This window comes from Helicoverpa armigera, chromosome 2 (assembly GCF_030705265.1).
Source record: "Helicoverpa armigera isolate CAAS_96S chromosome 2, ASM3070526v1, whole genome shotgun sequence".
NCBI lineage: Eukaryota > Metazoa > Arthropoda > Insecta > Lepidoptera > Noctuidae > Helicoverpa > Helicoverpa armigera.
This window is the reverse complement of record NC_087121.1, coordinates 6,336,465-6,363,689: the sequence shown is the minus strand read 5'-3', so window position 1 is coordinate 6,363,689 and position 27,225 is coordinate 6,336,465. Positions and strand designations below refer to the sequence as shown.

The 27,225-nt window shown below is 36.8% G+C and overlaps 1 protein-coding gene across 5 annotated transcripts in view; it reads left to right on the top strand.

Annotated features, from left to right (window-relative positions):
• LOC110376323 (uncharacterized) overlaps positions 1-27,225 on the top strand; it is a 110,321-nt gene that overhangs the window by 32,438 nt on the left and 50,658 nt on the right. For 4 of the 5 annotated variants that reach the window (XM_049843784.2, XM_049843781.2, XM_021334766.3 and 1 more), the window contains exon 2: positions 1,800-2,480. In XM_049843784.2, the coding sequence (XP_049699741.1) occupies positions 1,864-2,480 (617 nt within the window). In that variant the 5' untranslated portion in view covers positions 1,800-1,863. The remainder of the gene's footprint in view (positions 1-1,799; positions 2,481-27,225) is intronic. The other variant, XM_049843782.2, reaches the window with a different exon arrangement.

Genomic DNA, 27,225 nt, shown 5'->3' with positions numbered 1-27,225 from the left:
ATAACATTGTCAGAATTATTAAGTGACTCGACTTTTTCCAGCTAGAATATTAAAATTTCATAAAGTTTCCCCGCAGACTAGGGCTTATTCTTACATAAGAGCTGGCTGCATATTATTAAGCCCGGTCGTGGTAAATCTTTATTCTTCTGAAGAGTTAGTATGAAGGGATTAAAGAAACCGACGTAAGCACTGAATTATCTGTGGAGGCTTGTTGTTGGCAATTTAGTTATATAATATGTTACTTATAATATTGTGATTAGTCCGTAAGCCTTCTCTAAGAATAAATAAATAAATAAAATAAATTATTTATGCAAATGCCCAATTCTCCGCAACAGGCGGATGTTTTATGGAAAATTGAATGCGTGTATTGTGACTGAATGACAACTTTGAAAAAGGCTTTTATTGCTGTAAAACGAAGGATACATTTGAAAAGAAGTTGAAGTAAGTTAAATTCTATTCTAAAGGGCTACAACAATAACAATGTGGACAGGATAAAACTTTTGGTAGAAATGTAAAAGTACGGTGATAAGGGGACGGCTGCATGAGTGTAAGTGGAGCGAACAGAAAGTTACGCAAGAGAAGGGGCAGCCGAGCGGACACAACTCCAAACATAGTTTTAACAGATTCTAAGATAAAGTGTAGAACACTTGCACGATCACACACGTAATGTGAGACGAATTAGCGAACATCATTATGAGACGACGTGTTGCATTATGTTATGTAGCCTTAAGTAGGAAGTTATTAAGAACTTCCTCAATTTGTATTAGTATAGTCCCAAGTTTACTTTTAATTGGAACTAATTTACAAACATTTGAATCAAAGCCAAGACTACTACTGTACAAATTGATGTTAGGTATTCATATGGATATGAAAAGAATTTTCTCGAAGTAGGTACTTCATTTGTTTATATCTTTACCACATTTTACTTTAAATGAAACAACAACAGAAATAAATTGTTTTGTTTAACGTCAATAATACTTTTAACTTGTAAAAATAAGGACCACATTGTCCAAAAGTTTCGGGATATGAAAAGATCCTATTGTTGGTTTAGTGACAACGGAGTAGTATTGTAAAGGTTCAGGTAGAAGATGGACAAAAGTGTTCGCATCTGTAAGTAACGGAGTGGCAGCCCTACTATTATGCGTCAAATGTAAAGGTGTCTACACACCAAAGCCGCTGATGCCGGCGGCACAGCCCGGCGGCCCAACCCGCCGGCCGTATTTTGTACAATCATGCCGCCGGCTTTCATAGAGTATTTGACAATTACTAGAACACCCCATGCCGCGGCAGTCGTGCCGCCGGGCTGTGCCGCCGGGTCAGCGGCTTTGGTGTGTAGACCCCTTTAGAGTTCGCTGTCTAATATTGTGAGCTATTGCGGTCAAGTCAAATGACAACATTACTTAGTGTTCCGCAATTTGTGGCACATGTAACTTAGAAGTTATTGTTTTAAATACCTAATATTAAGCCCATTACCATGATAAAAAATAAGATATTTAAACTTAAAGGGTATAAGGATCGGAGATGATGAGAGTAGGAGGATCAAGGATGGCGAGCCATTCGATAGTATAATTTGACATGAGTTCTACTTCTGGAACTGCGACCGAGTTATTTTGTTAGTCTATTGTTTTTCTTTTTTGTTCTTTTCTTTTGTGTATCTTTTGGCTGCAATGAAATGCAAATAATGATAGCGGGTAATTGAGACTTTGAACTTATCTTCAGAATTTTGCTGCTGGCGGTGGGTGGATTAGTGATTAGGTACTAGTGGTTTTAGAGGTTTTGATAAGGATATGTGTTATTAGCAGGTGGCGGCGGCGGCGGGTGGCGGGTGACGGCGCTGGCGCGGCAGCGGAGCGCGGTCACGAGATGAGCGTGGCGGGCGCGCCGCCGCCGTCCGCCGCCGAGGCGCTGTCCGCACTGCTGTGGCAGCCCTACGAGTGCCGCTCGCCGCCCCTCGCGCGCTCGCGCACCGACACCGCGCTGCACCGCGCGGGGGGCGACCAGTCGCCAACCGGCGGTCGACATGCGCGCGCGTCAACCCGCGCCTACACCGATATGCGGCTGCCCGTGCCCGCGCCCGGCCTGCGCAAGTCGGACTCGGTCTCGGTGCGCGTCCCGGGCGAGCCGAGCCGACCGAACGTGTCCAGTGTCAACGTGAACATAGTGGAGGTGCAGGATGCGCCCGTGAATGTGAACAGTGCGGTGCAGACGGAGAGGGAGCGGAGTGTGGCGAGTGCCGAGTGCCAGACGGAGGAGCCGGCGCGGCGGCGGCGCGTGCGGCGAGCGCGGGCGCCACGGCCGCCGGAGCTGGAGAACGTGCCGCCGCCGCCGTACAGCACGCTGCCGCCGCCGCCGCTGCCGCACGCGGTGCCGGTGCATCCGCCCGCGCCGCTGCTGGCCGCGCACCCGCCCGTGCACCCGCCGGTGCACCCGCCCGTGCATCCGCCTGCACATCGCTTCCCTTTCCAGCCGATTCCTCTCAGGTGAATAACGTGACAGCTAGATGCTAGTTGTTTATGATGCATTGTATGTTTATAGGACGTAATTGTTTATGCAAACATCAGTCATTTCTAAACACAGTTATATCTACAACCAATGCCTCGTGTGACGAGGACTGCTCCGTAGTAAAAGTAGTAGCTAAAACTTCGAACCAAAGTTTCGAATTTGAAAACCTTACTTTTAGATAAATAGAAAACCAACTCGATGAAATTTTACTTGATGAAATATCTATGCTTTGTAAGCGAAACAAAATCCTCGAATTTACTTTGCATTATTTTCTGATGAGACTTAGGTACTTGAGTAATTGAGAAGCCATGTTGTTTAGCCCCACATACAATAAAAACCACCAGTTTAGGTACTAATCTGTATAATCAAATCTTGAGTTGTATCCATTCGTAGCATGCGTAGGGACTTCTTTGTAGCCAGTGCGTTGAAGTCTTTTGTTAAGTTTTTATTTACGTAACTTTGTTATTATCAGAAATCATTAGATTACACAATCTCTTTTATGACGTGTTTGGCGTCCACAAACAGTAAATGTACATTACATAGACGAGAATTAAAGTCATTGTACTGGACTGACGTTACGTAAACATCCACTTTGTAGGAAATGACAGCCTTCGTAAACATAGCGTCGAACGCAAAAATTAATACAATTTCTCGTAAACTAGACTTTGTAGGATTTAGACTCAAACAGAAAGTTTCAACAAAAAGTGGAACGAATCAGCGTCGACGATGGCCTTGTAAATGAAAGCTGAGAATGATTTTCTATTCTACATGTTGCTAAACGTTGAATTAAGGACATTGGAATTTAAAATAAACAATTCTATTCATTTACATACTATAGTAATAATAACAATCAAAACATTGGAGAAATGGAGAACAAACGATTGAAAGATACAAAACATGGAACTAAACTTTCTATTCCAATTAAAAAGTAAAGATACTTACGTTGTCGTTCTAAACATCAATGAAACGATTTACTCCCACGTGGTACACATAATAACAAAGTAGGTGCCAACAGTCTGTAAATCTCACAAGATTGAGAATCAGATACACCCACAGCTCATAATGCAATTAATGCAATTGGATGGGAAACACAGGAACCCACACAATTGAATAATCAGACAGCAAGTAATAGAATAATATTTGATCTTCGACCTCTTTAAGATATATTAAGACCATTAGTGACCACCCACGACATCCTTTGGAGCGTAATAATATAGGTACCGATAAATGACACGAATATGAAGTTACATACAAATTGGATCAACTACACTGATACAGGACTTCACAAAGTGGATAAGCTGACAATACGGTGGACAATAGAAAAGGTTTCAGTTAAAATAACATTGGTTGTACAAACTTTAATCTTTTCATTTGAAGAAAATGTTTGCTGAACTTGATTTATAAGAATATAGGATATAAAAAAGGCGACGTGAAAGAAGGAATTCACATCGGTAATGCTTATGTCCAAAGAAATCTCTTCCAGCATATCTTCGAAAGGAAAATAAGAATAAAAGAGATGTAGACAGTGTGTACAGAAATGAAAAAATAAATTAAGATGAAAAAAATAACTGCATATTATAAATACATAAACAATACATACATAACTAATACTTTATATAAATAATACCTGAAGTGCCAAGAATATTTGATTGTCATTTAAGAAAGTCAATTAAATTAGTCCTCTTTATTTCAAAGAAATGTTTATCTAGTTGATACATATAAAATTGAAGTCCGGCCATAAGTAGCTTTGCTTGAACCCAATTTATAGTGACAGCACTCCCTAATCCCATAAGGGAATGAGAGACTCGAACCCTTATTTACCACAACAGTTATGAATTTATGATGTGACAAAATAATCCACACATTGCAAAAAATCTATAGCTATTTCTTTCACTCTCTAATATTTCAACTGTTATCATTTCAATTCGATCTACTGAGAATGACGAAACGATTTTTTTGCTATGTGTATGTAGACATTTTATATTATTTATTCGTTACACATGAGGCGTGCGCAGTTGTTTTTTGTAATTGAAATTGTTTCGGTCATGCAACGGCAAACGCTCAGGCGCTCAGTAATGGACGCTAACTAGGGTGGCCTCGTTATGTAAGCGGATTGTTTACACATATCACACAAGGTCGGCCCACAGTTTTAAGGATTCAGTGTTGGCACATTAATTAATCGTCTGGAATGTTTCTTCCAACACAACTGTACTCGCAGTACATTCCAGCAGGCGTTTATTAACACATCATGTGAAGGTCCGGGTTTATAACACGACTTGACAGCAATGATACCGAAACGAACTCGAGGTTAGGTTTGCTTGATCTGTAATTGAAGAAAGCAGAGTTGCTTCTCGACGAGAAATCTTAAAAGCATTAGAGACTGGTTTAATGACGTACTGTGGTTAGAGATATTGAAATATTTACTAAATCGTGACTTAAACACGTGAACTCAAGGCGTACTACAAAGCAAGTTGCGTTACCTTTGCAAAATGCATATTTGTAAACGATAGCCGAACGCAACACTCGTAAGTTAAATAAATAAGTAGATAGCTATAAAAACGTAGCAAGGACAAACGCCCAAAAATATTTATTTAGAACAAAGAAAAAGTTAAAAACAAATATGCAAATGAGTTGAAGATAACACATGACCAAAAAAATCTCCAGATATTTAAGGAAATTGAGCAAAGGAAGCGTAACATTAATTAGCATTAGGAAGTTGGAATAAAAAATAAGTGGTAAAACCTGCTTATTGAGTTAGAAACACTATGTATAGTACTAGTAACAGAAACAGGTTTGAGGCACACATGGTGGAAAGTGGCGGCGAGAAGGCTGCAGCTACACTAGTAGATCGTGTTCAATACCACCTAGCGAGGTTTAGCTGCGTGCATTTAGCTTACCTTGATACAGAGACCTAGCATGCAATCCTACTATAACTTTACTTCAAATCTTAACTTCTACATTATAAGATGTATGTATTCTAAAATTAAAATGAACCTTTTGTCCAACAGTTTAGTTTTCAATGGTCGGCCTAGATGTGTAAACAATTTAATCCAAGCTAATATTTTGAATAGAATCGCCCAATAAACGTTGGGAACATTCAATTATCGAAGGGCTTACAAGAAGTAATATCATTATCCTTTAGTCCTCAAGAATTAAATCTTTGCAAACCTTTTGTAACGCTGTTTTGTTTGCGTAGTCATTGATGATGGTATTGGAGAAAATTTAATAGAAATAAGTAAGATATAAAATGGAATTTATAGTCGTACGATTATAATCCGTTTGCTTTTACTGCGATCCTTACATAAGAAATTAAATTAGAAATAATCCTAATACCAGAAGCCGCAAACATCAAAAAGCACTTAGAATCATCTATTACATAAACTCCAACACGTATCTTCAACATTAATAAGAACACTAAAATACTCGTTATAATCGATTAGAGAACATTCACCGATAAACTAATACATCGATATTGATTGCTTCCAATCGAGAATCGAGATATTGATTGCATGCATAGCGCCCCAGTTGTGAGATAGCTATGTAAGTGGTACGAATAACCGCTTAATTGTATCAAATGTATTCGGAACTCGATACATTAATTCGATACTGATAAGGATTTTTCATTCGATCTTAGGTATTTGCACTAGTGGTTCACGCTTTTTTATATCACCCTAATAATTGCATGCTCCTACGAAATAAGATGGCGCTTTTAAAATTGTGTTTTAAATATTTTTGTTTTTCTTTTAGATATTCAATTGTAGTGGTTATGAGTTTAATTTGTAAAAGTTTATTGCTTGAAGTTCAATCAAATAATAAACCAAGTTCAATCTATTTTTATATTAAAGTATCTTAACCAATTGCGCCTCGTGTATTTCTATTTGAAATTGATTTACTGACTGTTATTGGAATTTCAAATAAGTAACAGTAAAGGTCAGTCCTAGGTCTCAGACGGTTATATATAGCTTATTTAGATTTTTTTAACTATTATCGAAGTATATTTATTAAAGTTCAGTTTCTGTGTAATGAAATCACATATTTGTAAACAATTTGATATAAATCTTTCGTCGCTCGAAGGAAATCCTATTTCAAGAGAACTATTTTAATGTCTCTCAATATTAATGTGGGTTGTCAACAATCGAATATAAATGAGTAGTGATGTCGCCGTTGTTGTGTGTGTTTGTGTGCTTCTGCGCATGTGTGCGTGGCCCACATCGTAACAAGGTCCGTATAGGTCGCTTGCGCACGTCGGCTTATGTGGGCCGATGCATCTCAGCACCACACTAGTGCGACATATTTATATCTCAACTTACGGTATTTATCATTGTTCTCTGTCAATCGTTAATTAATCGACCGGTTATTTAAATATAAACACAACGAGTTCTGTTAACGACTCGTCTAACTGTACATGTTAATTAGCTACATCATTACGTTTAATAATTTTCTTTTAGCGTGTATTACAAGTGTTCTTTTAAGTATTCAAATCAGTTTTGATCAAATATGTTGTTGGCTTCTAGTCTTATCGGATGCATCTGTGAACCAGTGTTGTACATGACGGTCACCCATCTACGGACCGACCATGTCAATCGTTACTTAACCTTATGATCGAGCGATCCGATTAACTAAGCCACGATGACTATACTATGTTTTATGTTGTTGACTATAGTGTTAATTTACAATTCTTTTCAATGCCAGCTATCTTATCTCATCAATCAGAATGACGTCCGTTGGCTGCTTTATGCAGTTTTTTCATGATATCTAGGAAACGGTTCCCATTCGGAATCACTGTTGTCAACTGTAAGCATGTGGTGATAATGATCCATTGTAATAAAAGAAAAAAAAGAAACTTGTGATCATTGCTTTATAACACGAACGTAAAGTAAAAACGCTAAGACCTGAACTGCTGTAAAATGTAATACCTTATTATTCTTTTTCTCTTTGTATGTGGAAAAGATGTTCCCTTCACTATTGACGTCAAGCATGTAAATAGAAATAAACAAAGTAGTAAATTAAGCAATTAATTACACCACAGTGTTTGTTTACGTCTGTTTCAATTTGTTGTCTCTTAGGTTTAAGTAGAGTGATGTGTTATTTACTGAGATGCCAAGTAAATGAAAGTTTATGACTGTGTGTATTCCAGTCCAATGTGGGTTTAAAGTATAGACGACGCTCACATAGGTTCTACAATATTGCACTGTCTTCAATATTTCTCGTGTCGCAAGCACTTACTTACGCTTGAGTAGTAAACAGTTTTGTCCTCCAAACGTGGTTTGTCGGTCAATACCGTCGGACATTGCGAAATCCCGGCGCGTACGCAGTTGCGCGAAATGTGCTTCTTCGCCACATCCGTGAGTTATGGTATTTTATACACTAATGTAACCCAACGCATTATTATTGTCAGCTCTAAATTTATGACGGAAGAATTACATAATTTTCCGTGGACAATCCAGATTTACAACGAGTATGTTGCCAAACTGATTATTTTTTGGATAATAAAACATCTGATGCTATTTCCAGCGAGCCGGCATGGCACTCCACGTGGCTTCTATTCCAAGATTCCTCACTTCCTTGAATGTTGAGCTTACAAATAAATACTTGCACCTCGAGCGATGTTGGCACTCTGCCAACATCCTAATGGCTCGGGCCTCGCGCCAAAGCCGCCAGAAAATCATCGGTATTGGAAACTAAACTTGCGACTCGAAGTGGATTTACTTAATGTTCATGTCGGCCGTCTAACAATAACGTTTACAAGGTTAGAGCTCTTTTTGTTGTGAGAGTGTAAAGGCTTTCTGTAGGTCGTTTTTCAAATCGTAATTCAATTTCTTTGATTGTATCACAATAGTCGGTGTGTTTGCGCTGGTGTTGTGGCTCGAGTGAGCTCAAGATTGTTCGCTCGGCTCGTGACTGAGGCGAGCCGAACGGCCAATTACGGCTCGACTTCGGACGATGCTCGGCCCAGAGGCAATCCAATTTCCGAGTGCATTGTCCGTCTGTCTCCACAAATCTTATGCCATCTTTAATGTTTATTTGCAAGCCTCTGAAATATTGAAATAAGGACACTATTTACTCAGTCCGTAGTTTATAGTCAGTAAAGTGAAAATTGCTAGAAGTAATTTTCTTTGCTTCTCAAACAAAAAGGTTTCTTTTTGTAAGACTGGAAATGACATTTTAAATACCCGAGAACTGTACCTAGTAGCAGTAGGTTATAATTTATAATAATTACTTTGCAAACAGACCTTGACTAAAGTAATAATTAAAACGTTTGTAATTGCTTTATACTTCATATTGAGGATGCAATTCATTTTTTCTCCACAAGATTACTAAAATGTATGAAGGACTTTTAACTAACATGTTTTATTCCACGGTGCAGTAGGCACTGCGGCCAGTTTGTGGAGCAAACTTGCGTAATCCTCAGTGAAGGCTCTGTATTGAACGAAACATAGATTATAATAACGCAATACATGTCTAGATTATAAAGGCGATTGTAAATATTTAAGTGGAGTACAAAGCATATAAACGAAGGAAATATAAATCCCCTTCCTTTATAACCTCTGATAAGCGACTCAATTATAATGAAACAATAGAAAATAATATCTCACGTAGAAGCCAACAAATAAAATCAATGACCGCAGCTTACAAAGATTGAATTACATCATTATTGTAAGCTCCGTGAGAAAATAAAATGTTTGTATATTATATTATTTTACAAAAATATTTGAGACAGAGGTCGAAAAATGACATATCAAGTATTATAACATCTTATATCACTCAAACACAAGCCATTATTGGTTTGAGTTTCATCCGTCGATCGAAGTAGACTTATGCGTTGCCCCGAATCACAGCACAAGATTAAACTTGGTAATGACTGACTATTAAAATATTCTGATCCTAGATTATCTGAACACAATGTAAAAGTTACAAAACATCGAGCGGTCCTTGGCTTCGATAGCTTTACTTAACAATAAATTGTAGTATCTCTTAGAGATCATAAGCCTACAAATCAGACTTTGTTCAAAGAGTTTGTGAACACCGGCCCGAGTCGGTGAAAGTGGCCGGTGTCAGATGTCTTACTACCAAGGCGAGTAAGTTAACGCTTTGTCAACTGTAATTGAATTTACAGATGGAATTCGACATCTAGAGAATTGAATGTACTCTGTACATACAGCTGAATTTATGTTTACTTAATTAATGTTCAGTGAACTCGTTTGAGACATTCTTGAGTGCTTGGAGATATGATCCTTTTTGCTTTACCCTTGTTCTCGTTGTCGCTAAAAACAAAATATAAATACTCTAATTGAGGACTTCCCTTTTCCAAAGTCGGTTAAAATAGGTCAGCTAAGTAAATTGTTCTAGGTATGCTTTCTTTTTCTTGTACATGAAGAAAATACATGACATCCTTTCAATGTTTCAAAACAATTTCAAGTTCCAGTAAGACGTGGTGTGAGGTTTGTTTCGCACAGAAATAATTGTTTCAGAAACTCATTTGTGAGTGTGCACGAACTCCTGAAATATGTACACTGGGAACAGAGTAGGTTCTGAATAGTGGAACAGTTTAAAGTCATAGTACGGAACACCGACCCACTGAGATTCTAACGAACCATATGAACGTTGCTTTGGTAACCATTCTCTAAGACAGATTTGAAAAAAAAGAATGCTTCTAGATTCAACAAAACGGTTTTTTTTTTATGTAAAGGCCGTACTTTACATTACACCTTATCGTTTTGCTGCAAGAATATTGCATATTTTCATTTAATGTAAGTGGAAATTAAAACAGAACTCCACCAATGACCTTACTAACATTGCCACCCGCATTTAAATCTGTTCAACATAAGTAATAGCCAGGTTATATAACCTTTTCGGATCGCTTGCATATTCGAATAGGTTTTAAATAAACCTAAATAAAAAAGAGTATTTGAAAAGCGAATAGTCGTCACATTCGTTTGTGGAATTAATTCCAGAAAGCTTTTAATATAAATGTAGATAAACACGTCCCTTGTGTATCAAGTGTTTATTAGTTTAGCACATTACGACCATATAAACATGGTCGTGAGTTCCATTCTGAATAGTTCGGAACACGCACCAGTATATCATTGCTAGACTAATTGTACTGAGTCGTTGGACTGATGCACGCGATCCTAACATTTACATGAAAATTGTCATAACACGGAACGTCCAATGCTAATGTTTTGTAAATTAATGACACGTCGTGATAAACACTTCTTTGTTTGACTACGTACCTATATGCTTTTTATGAAACTTTTCCCTTCGCTGTTTCTAGGCTTCGCTTTTATCACGTTACGCATTCAATGTTGAGTAATCAATTCATTCATAGTATTGAACACCAATTTCTTTATTGAAAACCACTAAGTCAGATTAACATTAGAAAAATACTGTCCTACTTTTGTGTAACATAATGATGAACAAAGCAATCGTATTGGTTGCGCAAGCGCCAGTGTCGACCGAATAGAGATAGGTGTAGTACACGTAACGTAACGTTTTGGTGTTATTCAGTGTCACTTTAAATAGCATTGCACAATGTCACATTAAACACTTTCGTCGTTATCTAAGTGTGCTGACGGACACATGGGATCGTGACACAAATTCTTAACTAACAACCATTTTACTGTACCTATTAGTAATATTTACCCATTTTGTAATCAGTACATATGTGTATCGTTAACAAACGTTGTTTTAAATTGCTGAAACCGCAACGAGTTACAAAAACTGTTTCGTCAGTCAATAAATATCAAAGAGTATCGGACAACTGGACTACACTCAGCTGATTGATATAAATATTGCTCCAAATTAGACTCTATTGTTTGTATTGAATATTTCTAAATAAGTTCGAGGACAAGACCTGGCTAGTTATTCAAATGAAATAACAATAGATTTGTTGCATCATGGCATAACTTGTTTCATTGGGCTCTATGAAATATTCCATCACATGGTACCTATTTGCTTCTTATTTTCGTGCAAGTTTACTCAGCCTTGCTTATGGCAAAAGGCAGAAAATTATTCTAAAGTAACCATCGTTTGCAATATCTTTCATTGTCATTTGCTGTCATTACTGATGATCACGCGGCGCATGGCCATATTATTCACAGAACACGAAATAGGGTCGTTTTCGCTTTACCCACTTTACCTCTGCTATTACCGTAGTCCGAAAACAGAGTTGGCAATACAGTTGTGTCAACTGTCTATGAGTAGTTAAACATTGCCAGCTCAGCACTAATACGTGCTGATAGTAATGAGATCAGCTGGTTGTCCATCAATACTTTGTTACTTCTATCTAATACTAGCTTCTGCTAGCGGTTTCACCCGCGTCCTGTAGGAACTTCACCTCGAACAAGGATGAAAAGTAGCCTATAGCCTTTTTCGATAAATGGGCTATCTATTACTGAAAGAATTTTTCAAATAGGACTAGCAGTACCTGAGATTGATTACCAAATAAACAAACAAACTCTTCAGCTTTATAATTTTAGTATGGAAATATAGATAGTGTAGTTTCCTCGTTACCTGCTCTCAATATGTCCGTGTACATAATCACGAAGATTCAGCATCACGCATCCCACATACCGTGTTCTAATGGCTCCGACCTTCTGACCTTTAGGTTTTAACGAGGTTAGAAGGTTCTGCATTTCTCTTAATTGATCGATCGCCGTTATTATGTTCGAGTACCACCGATGATGGATGGCTCGTATTTCATTTCATAAGGCCCTTATCTTTTATTATTATGGAATAAGCGAGTCGAAGTCAATTGTTACCTTTCTTCTGAGATCAAGGAAGGGTCACGCGTGTTAGAATGTTTCTTTGTTATTAGAAGTTACGTGGTTTGCATAAATCTTTACATCGTAAATTGAAGTTTTTGGGACGTAAACTTTTTAATGATAATTGCTCCACAAACAAAGATGAAGAAAAATAATCATAACATCACATAACGACCTTCCATTACACAAGTGTTAAGTATAGCGATGTGAAGTGATTCATTAGAAAGTATGCTTACTAAAACAAATTGATATTTTTTCCCTAATAAGGCGGTGGGTAATAATGGGTATGAAAGGAAGTTTGAGCATTAGTCACTCGGTAAATATTGCCTCAACTATCGATAGCGCCTCGCTTGAATGTTTTATCTACGTAGTTATTGAGTTACTTTGGCTAATGAGCTCGGTTGAGGAAAAATACTCAATAACTGTATTTTTGATCCGTAAGACTTGGAACATGATGTTTGTTTAAATTTCGTGACTGCGGTAAAACACATCGAGGTTTTGTGACAGTGGACGTTTGTAGTTTCCCATACAGATTCTTGTTAGAATTTGAGATAACTTTCTTCAGTAATAATTTTAGAGACTTCTCTCTGATTAATTCAAACAGTGCGACAATGACACGGATCCTGTCTGGCTGACATTTGGTATCGACCTCGCTGCGACTGACCCACACGCTTGCACTTTACATTCTAACTTAGATCTTCATAACTCTTATCACCTGCATAATAAAGTTCAAATTCATATGACAATCGGTACGTGGTAGACCGCACCTTGTACCAAACACCACTTATCGTGTGCAATTTGTTTCTATGACGAAATCAGTGCCTGGTTTTCTTGATAGTAATGATTGCTAATGATGTACGTTATATGACTGTGATGCGTGTGGGTTTTAAATCATTTGTTTGTTAATTATTTTCTTAATAGGTGTGCATACTTTCTTCCATGTGCGTTTCTTCTACATTTTAGATTGGAAAATAAATAGTTTGATTGAGATAGAAAAATGCTGCTAAATTAAAGCAGCAGATAGTGAAGGTTCTACGTAAAACGAAAGAAACATAGGTATATAATATTTTATACAAATAAGATGCAATTAAGGAATGTAATATTTTACATTATTGACGTTTCACGATGTGTAAACTATCTTAAAAACCTGCAATCGATAAGTAAACACAGACAGAAAAGCAGTCCAAAGCTTGAATAAAATGAAAAGAATATATAGGTAAACTTCGCTATGAGGCAACGCAAATAAATCGTAAACGGAAAAATAGCGGAGAGCCGAGAGCTTCATAAAGCGAGACGTATCAAAAGACATTATTCAGTATCGAATCACATCGATTCGAGAAACGAAACGTTTTAAAAACGGAATAAAACATGGCGGCGTGTCCGGACTGAGGACTTCTAGTGTTCCGACTTTGTTACAGTTATTGTGTAGTATTTTATATTATTTCAATTAACTTTTTCACAAAGTTATGTCGATTCAAGGATGATAAACTTCTTTATAATATCCCAAGAGGCAGATAAGGTCGAATACCCAGCCAATGTTGCTTTTAATATGAACAAAGACTTCATAAAGTAACAATCTACAAACTTTTTAAAGACTGTTTCTTTTTGTTTATAAAAACTTCTTCAACGAAAGTTTTATTCCCTAGTCAAATCACGAAATCACATTATGCTACTTTTTTATGCTTGCCCAACTTTTGTACAATTTTATTATGATTAACTGCAATAAAAATCTAAAATCCGAAATCATGTGTATGAAAGTCATTACACGATTCTTCAAATCAATTAAGTTTGTCCTACCCACGTATTCTATTGTTCCGTGGAACGTGGAGTCTGTCATTCCATCGTGGGAATGTGTGTCTATGATTACGGGGCATTGACAGCCCGCCGGGAGTCGACCCGACCCCGGACTATCCCACCGTTGTTTTGTACCCTCCAAATATGAAATGAGTTTTGGCTGTGACAGTCATCATTGCAATGCATTCGCAATTACTGCCTATTGTTAGCTTAATGACAGTTTTAATTAAGCTTGTTTCGGACTTAGTGCTGTTTATTACATGTGTAGTAGGCAGTTATGTTGTCTATTGGTTAACGGTTGACAATTATTGGAATAACTGTAGAATTTAAATTATATTATTCGATTGAACCTTGTCGTCTAAAATGGTTTATCATGATTATGATGTAGTTATTTCGTCCACATAACCGTCATATTGGACGCTTGTGCACTTTTTGGTATCAGGGTTGTTTACAATGAATCTACACTGCTGCATTATAATTGGTCGTGTCAACATAATTAACAGCGATGCGATTAGCCTCTGCAGGCATGACTCATTCAATTTGCCTCAACTTACAAAAACAACGCATTTGTTTTCCTGCTAATCAGGTTAATTAAATTATTCTGTTATTGTTCGATTCCCAGTAAATAGGTAAAATGTTTTCCTTGTATAATCATGTCCTTTTAAATTCTGTTCTTGGCAGGAAAATATTTTCAGCAAGCCTTTGTATCGACATGTTAATAAACAGCAGTTTCCTTTTGGTATAGTTTTATCAATTTTATTTATTATTAATTAATTAAAACCTAACCTACTCTACTTTTATTAACAAAGCTTGTATATTATGTAATGGTTTTGTATCCTGCTGTGAACCGAATATAATGTTTTCCTTTAAGTACAATAATGTGTCGTGCGTCGATAAATTTATGGCCATATTAATTGTAGGGGTCCCACAGAATTATAGACTAGACAATATTCCCGGTTGAATTGCTTTTATTGTTACAATAAAGCAGATAATAAAGAGTTGCTATCGGATTTCAGGGTCGATATAAATGTATAATTCATTTTACGCTCCATTTTAACGCTATTGCTAATGTCATGTGTGTTATGTAGGTATTATTTCCATATTTCATTTCACTGTTCCGATTCATCACACTCATAATAATCACACACAAGCTTTGCTTTTAAAATTAAAGGTGAATTATTCGTAAAGCAATTTAAATAAATGCAGCCGGCCTGACCCAAAGAACAAATTTAAATTTATTGCGATCCAGTACGAACTACTTACAAATCCACGAAGCTATTGTCGTATCCTGGTCGGTATTTATCAAGTATTTATAGATGCCGGGCGCGAGTCCAACCAAACGCTTCGAATTAATTAACTTGAATCCCTAACTTCACTGTATTGATGTTTAAAATTCAATTACCTACCTATTTTTTTATTCAATCTTTTTAACATTACATATTTCATGCCAGTATTTATTAAAACATAAATTCTTCTAGATGCCAAAAGCAGAGTTCTGCTCAATAACAAAACTATTAAGGTCGCTAGAAGTTATTTATCCTGCGACACAGAAACTTAAGCAGATTGTAGAGGTCAACCGGATTAACCGCTGCTGTACGAACCCTAAACACACTAACAAAACTTTCCTCTTTGTTATATTAGTCCCGTATTAATAATACATAAGAAAAAATAGGGTTACTAGGAAAAATACAACTATCACAGAGAAAAATATTGGACCTACAGATATTATTTACAGCGGTAATATACCATTCGGTAGAATTTCGTCCGTATAAATTCTCCAACATTTATTTGGGGAACGGAGGAGAAAATTCTGAAATCTGTTTTACATGTAGCCGTTTGGTTATTGCTGGTGACACGACTTCGGTCTTAATAAATAATGTCGCGTGCCCGCCCAGCGGTCGGGTCTCGACGTACAACTATATTTTAGGTAGGTACATGGTATTATCTTGCCCGTATTTGTATCGTCTTTCTACGTATTTGAATAAAATAAAAATTAGGGAGTTTTCGGTGCAATGGCGTGTGATTTAGGATTTCAGTTTGCCAAAGTAAGCTATAAAACAATTCTACAAAAACGACATAGGTACACGACAGAAAAATTAACAGAAATAAGTGCGAACCGAACACCGTTGTACAACTCAAAATAGCAATCAAACCAAAAGAAGGCAAACTAGTTACGACCATTGTTTTTGCCCTAAATTAAGTACAACTTAAAACGCAGGTGGGACTAGTCCTCTTTAAGCCCATTAAAAAAAAAACTGGACTACGATGATTTCAAAACTACTCTGTAAATGCAGGACGCAGCAGGTGTGGAAACGGGTTCCATCGTCATATTTGGTTTGTAGCCCAAACATCCCTTATATCATCCGAGTCTGTATCAATGGACGCTAATGGGGCGGACACAGCCCTTTGTCCCTCTCCACTGCACCCCTCGACCAATTTAGACTGAATGTTGGAATTAAGACCGGCGCCCCAAATTCACACCTTCGCAGAATTATCTCTATTCTTTTACTTGACCAGTTTATCTTGTAATTAGAAAGGCCTTTAGTTCTTTGAAATTTCTAGATTTATCATCTCTGTGAATGAGCGAACACAAAAACTTTTTCTATTCAAAGAATAATAGAGATATCCTCGAAGCCTTAACGCGTCTCTAAACTGAGATAAATCAATTAATAATCTGTAGTAAATTACATAATGTTTCACATTTTTGCAAAATATTCTTGACCAAGGCCAAGTTTATTTTCATCGATTAAATTCACGTTTTGCAATGATTTAATTAAAAGTCATGGTTAAGATTATATTATTCACGTGTTTGAGAAAAATCTTTGAAACAAAACGTGAATAAATTGATAATTAAGTGCCGATAAAATATTTACATAGCATAGCCATCCAGACTATGTGAACATGAGCGAATTTCAGTATGTATGAGTCCCTACTGAGAATTATACGATTTATTTACGCAATTCTGTGCCAAATATCAATCGTTGAGCTTTCTAAGAAACACGAAATAGTTCCAAACATAAATATAAATTACTGAGCTCCAAATTCTGCCAATACAACTTGGAGGGCTTTGTTAACGTTTGAAAGGGAAGAAAAAAGTCTAATGTATCAAAGAGGCCAACTTTGAGTCGCGTTCCGTTTCTTCAAATAAGGTCCAATAGGGCACAGCTATTATTCCATGTCGGATGTGTTCAAATCTTGTTACGACCTGAATCCAAGGGTTATCCGGAACAGGAAATAACTTATAGTTTATTTACCCATCGAACGGATTCCTAATCCCTATACGAAACAAGATTTGTTTTGTCAGAAAAGAAATGTTTCGAGCATTATGGAGCATTATCTAACATACCCTTATTTGTGCAAAGATTAAACGTAGCAGATAGAACAGAGAGATTAGATATAAAACTTAATTTGAGGTCACACGCTCCTAAATTAAAATGGAAAGCTCAACCAGCGCGTAGGTACAAACTTTTCTAATTGAATACATAAAATCCAGTCCAAAAATGTCAGTGTTGTGTTGTATCAGAAAATGGCCTCGCTGATATCAATATAACTTTCGAATGTGATGTTAAAACAAACCATTAACGTTCGTACAAATAGATAGCATGCAAAAAAAATATATGCATTTGCATATATTTTGTTCACAGATCAAGAAACAGATTCATAAACAAAACGGATTGAGACTTAGTTGTTGGATACCGTAAAATTCGGTAAACATCGGAGTCACGTGGTGCGCGTCAACCGACCGGTAGAAAGTAGCTTACCTCCTGTGCCACTCTTCATTCAACCACATTGAACAGGTTACAACTCGTTAAACGCACACAGGCGCAAAGGTTGCAGCTTCTAAAGCAAACTACATAAGCGCTTTCACTCACACAGCTACGGAGTGTACATGTATTCTGTTGCGGGAGCGCAGGTCAACTTGGCATATCTTTTTTTGGAACTGGTTTCTGGAGCGATAAAAGGATGACTCAGGTGTATCAGGTAAAGATTACTCGCATTGAATTGGTTGTACACATAACTAAGTTATTTAACATTAATTTAGAGACACTCGACAACAAAAAGCTAGTGTGTTGAAAATTATTAACCGTAATTACATTTTCCGCAGAGCCTGGGGAATTTTGGGCAACAATGAACAAAATGTTACAAATTTTGGATTTTATACAAATGATAAAGTTAATTTGTTGCTCTTTTCTACGTCTGTGGGGACCGGTAGGGTTGATATTTTAAAATAAACGTGTAGGCTAAACAAAGATAACAACGTTGAAAATGTCACATTATTACCCAAATAGAAAATCATTGATTTTTCAGCTTGAGTATTTTGTAACACATTGTTGCAGTTTAGTTTCTTTTCCAATTTATCTCTGACGTAATAACGTTCTGTCCACACAGTGACATTGTGAACAAACATTGATTTATGGTCTTAGCGCACGTGTGGTTGCTACAGAAACATTTAACTGACAAGGGATGCCTTTACCTGCTATAGAAATGGCCCCCTCACTGTGAATGTATTGATAATCTTTATTCAACAGCATATCTATTCATGTTTCGTTGGACCTTCTTATGCTTGGTGATTTGGTTTAGAAAACGTGGTTCAAATTACGCCATTTGTAAAAATCATTCAAGCGAAATTGGACGAATACGGTAGTGAAAATGTACGATTAGATATAAATGTAGGCCTTATGTAACTCAACTTTTTCATTTGAACTTTCTTTAAGTATATATATACTTTGTTGTGAAGTTATCTTGACTCATGAATTTCTTACATTACTTTGTAAATAATTGACATTGTATTGAACTTCGATTGGAGATAAAACACTTTCAAACTTTAAACTGTTTCAATCTGTGATTACGCTAAAGTTTAGGGGTAATGTCAATAGCATTGGGGCTTAACAAAATGCTCGAGGAAACAGATTTGTATCAGTGTTGGCGATTTGCGTTGTGTCATCCCCATCCGGAGGGTGTTTATCTTACAATAGCTCTCTACCTGCTGTGGCCGATTTATTGGAACAATGCGCAAGTGCTCTCCGACTCTTAATGGACGCTTTCAGACCCATCCTTTAGTGTAAAGCTCGCTTCTCATTTGACACATCTTTCAAGGTTATCTTGAACAAAGCATAACTTACTATGTTAAGGATCTGTTACGCTATTTGTTTGTAAAAATTTTATTGTCCACTTCGACATAGAATTGCTATGTGAATAGAATTTTAAATGACGTTTTTATGTACAAGTAGGTTTGGGTGGGAGGTTAGATAAAATCCTTGACCCTGATTTTTAGTTTTATCGAGAAACCTGTTCTTCCAGGACGCCTTTCTTTCTGGTTGCAACATGTCGATATATGAATGTCCTGTCTCACTCGCGCACTTACTAAACTTGGTCCTGAAATGAGACGAAATGACGTGGGCCTACGCACGCGAGTATCGTGGGAAACCAAAGGAAACAACGTGTCTGTCCTTCCTTTCATTTTATGGCTATAGGTACTATCTGATTGGCTTTTGTTTCCAACACGATGCATTAAAGTAAATTTCAATTGGTTGCTGAGACTCATCAAAGCTAAGTTTAATTCATCTATCACTTATAATACAAAGCTTTAACAGCGAAATATTACGTGAATCACGTTATTATGTAAATCGTTTTTCTCAGTGATTTCGTAACAGCACTGTCGGCGAATAACTAGGAACAAGTCTGTGGAACGATCACGCCTCGGTAGCCATGGATACCATTCCATACCATTTTAGTTATTTTCATTGCGTTATGTCCTACGGTATTCTACTGTGGGGCAAAGCTGCAGATATAGAAAACATTTTCGTATTACAGAAACGAGCTGTTCGTGCAATATATAAGTTAGGTAGCAAGCATTCCTTAAGGGAACTTTTTAAAGAAATAGGTATCCTTACTGTGGCATCGCAATTCATCCTTGCTAACATATTATACATTAGGCAGAATATTCATCACTACACCAAGAAAAGTGATGTCCACAGTATCAACACTAGGAACAAGCATAAACTGTGCGTACCCATTCACAGGCTTCACAAGGTACATGGAACATTTATGGGGCTTGGTATTCGATTTTATAATAAACTTCCTCAGTCGTTTTTAGAATTGCCTTTTGATAAATTTAAAGTGCAGGTCAAATCTATTCTGTCGAAGAAAGCTTATTATACAGTTAATGACTACATAAACGATAAAATAGTTGGTCCTCATGTTAAACACTGGACAACTTCAAAAGTTATCATTATGAGTTGATGTGATTTATATTATTTTATACGTGACATTTTTATTTTTATGTATACTGACTAATTACCATCATCGTTCTGTTTTACGATGAGTTGTTCCTTAATTTTGTAAATGGTCTACTAGCGACTGCGAATCTATTAGTATTAACTGTTTTCTTGTCGTGTAGCTGCAAGTCGTCATGCTCCCTTTGACGGTATTGCTTGCGGTAGCGTCGGTGGTCGGGTTGCCTCCCTCCCTCAAAAATGTGCGAGGGGGGCGATGGCTGATCCTCGCGTTATGCTCGTGAACGGGTGCTGCTTGTGGTACCAGGTCGTCTTGCTGACTACATATTTGTACACCCGTAATTTACCTAATGTATATGATTTTGGTTTGAACGGTAGTCCTAGTTCACCGTTTTCATTGTTTATGTTGTTATTTTATTTTTATTTTAATTTTTCATAAAAACTGTTTGACATGTCGGTGGGTGCACCCTAAACTATATCTATCTTCACTGAATGGAGGCTTTATGTTTTTTATATATTTCACTCTTTTTTTAATAGATTTCTTTTGTAACTGCTTGAGTAATAGGTATGGGTAAGGTGTGTACTAGCCAACATGATTAACTATTTGAATTGATTTTATATACAAATTTATGTACACAATGTTGTATAGTGACATTTAAATATTTGTATACGGTTCTTCAAACCATACAGACAGAATTGTGTTGCTGGGGAGTTTGTTCCACCACTTCTTCTTCCCAGCAAAAACACATAGGAAGTGGTGAAGGGCGGGCGTTTTGGGGGCTGTCTTTTGTATTGACGTTCGAAAAGTGCTGATTTTCAGCCTACTTTGAATAAATGACTTTTGATTTTTTGATTTTGATTTTGATTCAACACCAAAAGATGAATACCTATGGCCTTTGTTCTTTTATTCATCTTCTTTCATGGATTACAAAAAATATACCTATCCAGCCGCAATATTACCTTGGGTAGGTAACACTTTACTACCACGGCACAAAAGATTGTTTTTATCATGAATCATGACAGATTCGTCAATGTACATTTTTTTAAACCCGACATTTTCTGCATTCATAGAGAAGTTACGAATAAATGAGTTATGTTGTTTGTTGCAGAATATAATGTAGGTTCTATCATAGTCTAAATCCAGTTTCTTTTTGCTGAAAAAATAAAAACACAAAAAAGACATTATAGGTAGTACACTTATAATCTAATCTCGTAGTAAATAGTTGCCACGCTCACGTAAACAATTGAATCAGAGCGTGCATACATTGAGAAGTAGTGGTTACTATGAGATGCTAAGTGAATGCGCGAGACTGCAGCGAGTCTTGGCTAAACCGGTACCTGTGCCTGGTAGGGTCGATGCTCGCCCGCCAGATGTCGCTGGTGTTCTGGGACCACACCGGCGCTCACGCATCACGATAGCCAGGCTGAGACCCACAATGCGGTGCTAATAGATACTTCCCTTATGAACGGAATGTATTGGAATTTTATCATTTGATTATAATACTTATAGGTAAAAGTGGGCAAAAATATCAGTTACAAAAGCTATTTTATTTTTTTCTAACTAATAGATGTTGAAATATATTTTTTAGCTAGCTATGCTATTTATTACTGACTGTAGCTATTCCGTTTTCTAAAAGCACTAATTTTGTAGTTGATTATTCGTCTAAAATATTGAAACTAAGTTTGTTTCATTACGTGCATCGATCCGTCAGCTGACAGATAGTAAAGTTGGCGACCACCAAACAGTCCTGCGCCCGCATCCGCACTGTCAATGAACCCTTGTGTTCTACAATCTTTTATTTCTCTGTTACTGCAGTAACCCAGTTTGCCTTATTAAAACTTTAACTTCGTCTTACGAAACACTTTTAATGTAGCCGGATTTCGTTAAAATCTTTTCTGCTAGTGCGATGACAAACCTATTTTCGTATTCCAAAAAGATTCTTTTGTTATGTCGCTTTCAAAGTTTTCCATCGTGTCTATATACAGGGCAAATGGCAGAAAAGTGTATCGCAACGACACGACGAAGCTTCGATTTGCTTGAACCGTGAGAAACTTCGAAAGAATTCCAAGTCGAGATGCGGCACAACGAAAAGCGACAGCCTTCAATCACGTCGCGAACAAATAAAAATCGATTAACATGAACTGCAACCGAAATTTTCATAATTTGTCTGCTCGTTATGAATTCGTGAAACTCAGCTGCAGTTTTTTTGTAATACTCGAGTTATTCCAAACTGGTCTCTAAAAGGGAAGGTCGGTTGGAAGGTGAACGTGATTTGAATAATTCTGGAATGCTCGGTTTAATTAATTATTTTTATTTTTTCTGTGAATGGCAGATTTTTGCGATTTACAACAAATGTGGTTAATTACACTAAATGTTTACAAGGAATGAAATATACCGATATACTGAAGCATCTTTTCACAAAGGTTGTTAAGTTTACTTTGCAGAATAACATTTTGGTAGATCTCGCTAGGAATCTATGTATAAGCATGTGCAAATCCGAGCGACTACAGATGCACACGTAAATATCGCGTCAAAATGTGTAAACAGTAAACAATTTTAAAATGTTTGCGGAACACGAGCGGAATTCGTAGGCTATTTCAACAGTCATCCATATATGTTTCAATTCAACGATTTTAAAGACTTTATTATTACATTTATGCACGGATTTCAGAGGTTTTCGTTAACAGATAACTACACAAAAATTTCTTTTTTCATTTATATCGAAAATGGTGTCCGATGGAGGCATTTCTACTTTTACACTTCTTACTTTTGCAGTTGATTGAATTACATGATGCTTATTCAGGGGCGCGTTGTTTTGGCGCAAATATTTTTAGAAAATTATATTTACACTGATGACCGTTCATGATTTTGTTCTACGAATATTCTATCATAAATAACGTCTGATTTGTTTGTTCCAGGTACGTTCGTGTTGTGTAAATTATTTATTTTATCCGCGAGAAGAGTAAACACAAATAATTGGTTTGTATAGCGTATTTATAATAAATAATTTTATAATTAGTTGGTATAATATCTTCTTGAAAATTATGTTCTATGAAACGTTTATTGAAAGTTTAATGGAAAAATTATCCGTATAGGAGGAATATTAAAGTTTTTATTGATAAGTGTTTAACAATGGCTGTTGTCGTTAGCATAGATTTTCTCTGCGCGTATTGAAGGCCCGTAAAAGGTCGTAATGTGGCGCACTGACTTAGTTTGCTGCACAAAGGCCTTCGACTTTGCTTTCGCGAGCTTTTAAAATCGAACGGCCAGACGTTTATTCACTCTCGAATGAATTTACTAGAGGCAATTTAATGTTGAAATATCTACTATTATGATACTTGACAAAATGACCGCTACTCGTAGAATGATTTGACCCAAGAATTTATTTATTGTTAAAGTAATACAAAAGTACATGTAGAAAATATCTTCAACGGCTTTTCGAAAAATTATACCCGCAAGGATACATTTGAAATAAGAGAAATCACTTCACTAAACAGCCAACGACAGTCGAAAACCTGCATAGTTGACAAAAAAGGTAAAACTAGCGAAGAACTTTTTTAGTAAAACAACGGACTTGAGTTGAAAAGTTGAAAAATTCGACCGTCGCGTTGTTCTTCAGAGTAAGTAGGTAGCATCTCTCTTACTGGGGTTTTATTTCGCTAGTTACTTTTATATTTCTATCACAATGTGGTACCTAAAGACTTTTAACTAACTTTTATGAATAAAACCTCCTTGTTTTTCCTTTTAACCTACCAGTATGTTATGTAGTTTGAAGACTATTTTAAATTGCGCTGACTCACGCTAACACATACTTTGGGAAGGTCAAGTGCACACCAACACCTAGAGCGAGTATGTAGATGTGAATTTACACATAACATTGTTATGATACTAAAATTACATGTGTGTGAGGGCCGTCGTAGCCCTTGCTACGCCGTAGCTGGAGACCTCAATACTAAGAAAATAATCTTAATAGTTAATAATCTCAGGTTTAAATGAAATGGTCATTTTGTGTAGTAATTGATATTAATAAACTTATATTAATCATGGCGAGTATTAAACTTTACTTGTATATTACATCTAATCGTACAACATTCAATAATCAAGAGTCCGAACTTCGCCCATTTATTAAGTTTGTTATTTATTAAGGTCAAGTTAGAGATATTAATAATCCTTAGTTAAGAGTTGTTGACAACTGTAGTTATGGATTAGGCGGTGCTAACGAAAACTAATATAGAGGTAGGCCCGAACGTTATATGAAATGAGGGGTAAGTACACAGATATTGGACCCTTATCAATACTTCGATATTGCAAATAAACTCGTAGTCGGATGCGGCGGTAAATGCCTCTTCAATAAACCGCTATACAATCTTGGCAAGCACACTTGTAATATCTAATATCTTGATTTAGCGATCCCGATATTTCCCAACTGAGGTGCAATAAAACCACTTCTGAGAGTGATGGTACTAGTCGTTCGGCGGCCCAAGCCAGTTAGTCACGCTTCAAACTTGCTGATTGGCTAATCTGAACCATCGCATTAGCTGTTAATTTATTATGTTTCGTTCTGACATAGTTATAATGCCAAAGGAAAAAAACAACTGAAAAACAAAGGTTTTGTTAGACTGTCTTGAGATTATAAGATCGTTCCGAGCCTTAGCTATTATAATAACGCATTATTTTACAAATGGCGGTGATTGATAGCTTAAACATTTTAAAGTAAGCAATAACATGTTATGAAAACGAAATTATCACTAACATGTTAGAATTTAGAGAGACGTTTATTTACTATAATTTGACTAAACGCTTGTGCAACATAATTACAGAACTTTTGTTAAGATCGTTATGTTAAGCAATGTTGCGATGCGACCTTTGTGTTTGAAAAATCACGTATCTGTCAGTCACTAAAATAATGAGCGAGATTAATTGATGAAGTTGATGAAACTGAGATTTTATCTTATACATATGTAAAACATGAATAAGCGATCATAAGAGGCAGATAATCTTAAGAATAATAATCATGTACCGCATAATAAATAATTTATATTATGTCAGAAATAACAATGAGAGTACCCTTTTGCAAGATAAAACATTTGGCAACAACTGTGTTCAAAACTAGAAGAAAGCATAAAGCGGTTACGTTGAGATCTAGAAGACAAGCTTAGTCACGTACGACTCCCATCCCAGTTGCCAGCGGATGAATAATAAATGACAAAATATACTCGCATCTCTCCTTCAAATATGTCCCGTCAGCAAATGCGCCGCGCTCTGACGGTTAATGTGACGTCACAGCGCAAATCGCTCGGAAATGCAAGCAATTGCGAACGCCTGCAATATTACTATCGACTTATGTGTTATTATCACTGGGATAGCGGGAGCATCTGCGATTTTACCGTGTTCAACAAACGGCGCTAGATATAAATTATTTCCTGCTATCAGTCGTTTTCCTCGCAAAATGCTACAGCAGCTAAGATTCTTGGAAGCTACCATAATTGTGGGCCAAAACGCAACATAATTTGTAAATTTTGAGACCGTTAAACTTTTTTAGTCTATTATCAACGATCAGTTTCTAAGGATGACACAAAAACCTTCCAACATATGCGTCATTAAAGTAATCCGGATCCATGTTAGGGGTTTGAAATGGGTGCCCTGCGGGAGGCGGGCCCAATTACTAGTCCGTGTACCTGCGCCCTTACAATGTGCCTCCAAATCACTATACTATTGGAATAATATGCCAATGAGTATATTTGTAGAATGGATAAAAATATTTGATACAAAAATAAAATAATTCCTTAGAGAAAATACGTTAAGGTAAAGACGGTGTGGGGTAAAAGACCATTCTGTGTACCTAATTCCACTTTCATCCTCAAGGATTTGTCTTCATGTGAGAGAATGAACAATTAGCCATCCCCAGCACTGTCTACCGTTGTAGTCTAAACATCTACGTACCTGCGGGCTAATCCCGAACCGACGTAATTAGTGGCACAGTTGCTCCCCAGCGTTTTATACTAGAATTAGAGCGTCCCGCTTCGAGTGAAATACTGAATATTCTTATCTACACAAGAAGCGCCTTACAAATAACATCGACAAAGACGTTGAATATTTCAAACGGCACCGTGAGCGTTGAAGGCTCAAGCACGGAACGTTTGCGTGGAGGCGTCAGTAAATCCCGGGGGATCCAATTTACCCCGTCGACTTGTAAACGCTACGCCTACCGCGCTAAGCCCGCACGCCACACGTTTTATACCCCTAAAATTTCACTCAACTTTGGGTTCGATGAAGAAAAAGTTACGAGAAAAAGATTTAACACGAAACAGTAAGCATTTCTCTTCATCACAGCATTATGGAGATCGGATTTCAACTTTTATTTTGTTTGATGTTCCATATGTTATCTTCTCGTGAACGTATTGATTGAATGGTATTTACTGTGTCAAGCGTTTGTGTACCATTCTTTGAATAGTTGAATTTATGTAAACATGGCTACGTGGTTTCAGAATCGCCAGCTGTTTAAATAACATCGGAAGCGACCTTCATTGTAGCTGCTGCATCAAATTACCAGCTATGTTGATGATCGAAATCTGAGATACATTGTTAAGTAACCGACATTTTTTGTTTGATCATTCCTTAGATATTACCTCTATTATTGTACTAAAAACTTCCATTTGCCTGTAAAAATCTTGATCTCGTTCAAAAATTCGTCGGCATCTCGCGTGGTTTGGAGCTTGTCGAATTAATCTGCCTCCTTGATCTATAAACGTACACACACGTACGCTACAAAGGAAAAACCGTGATTGCTTTATTTGATCTGGGTCAACATGGAATTGCTTTAATACTTAGTTGGTTGGTTTATTAAAATAAATTATGTTTTAAATCTGCGCTATATATTAGTATTTTTTTAAGTATGAACAAGACTCGATACCTATGTATATTTTAT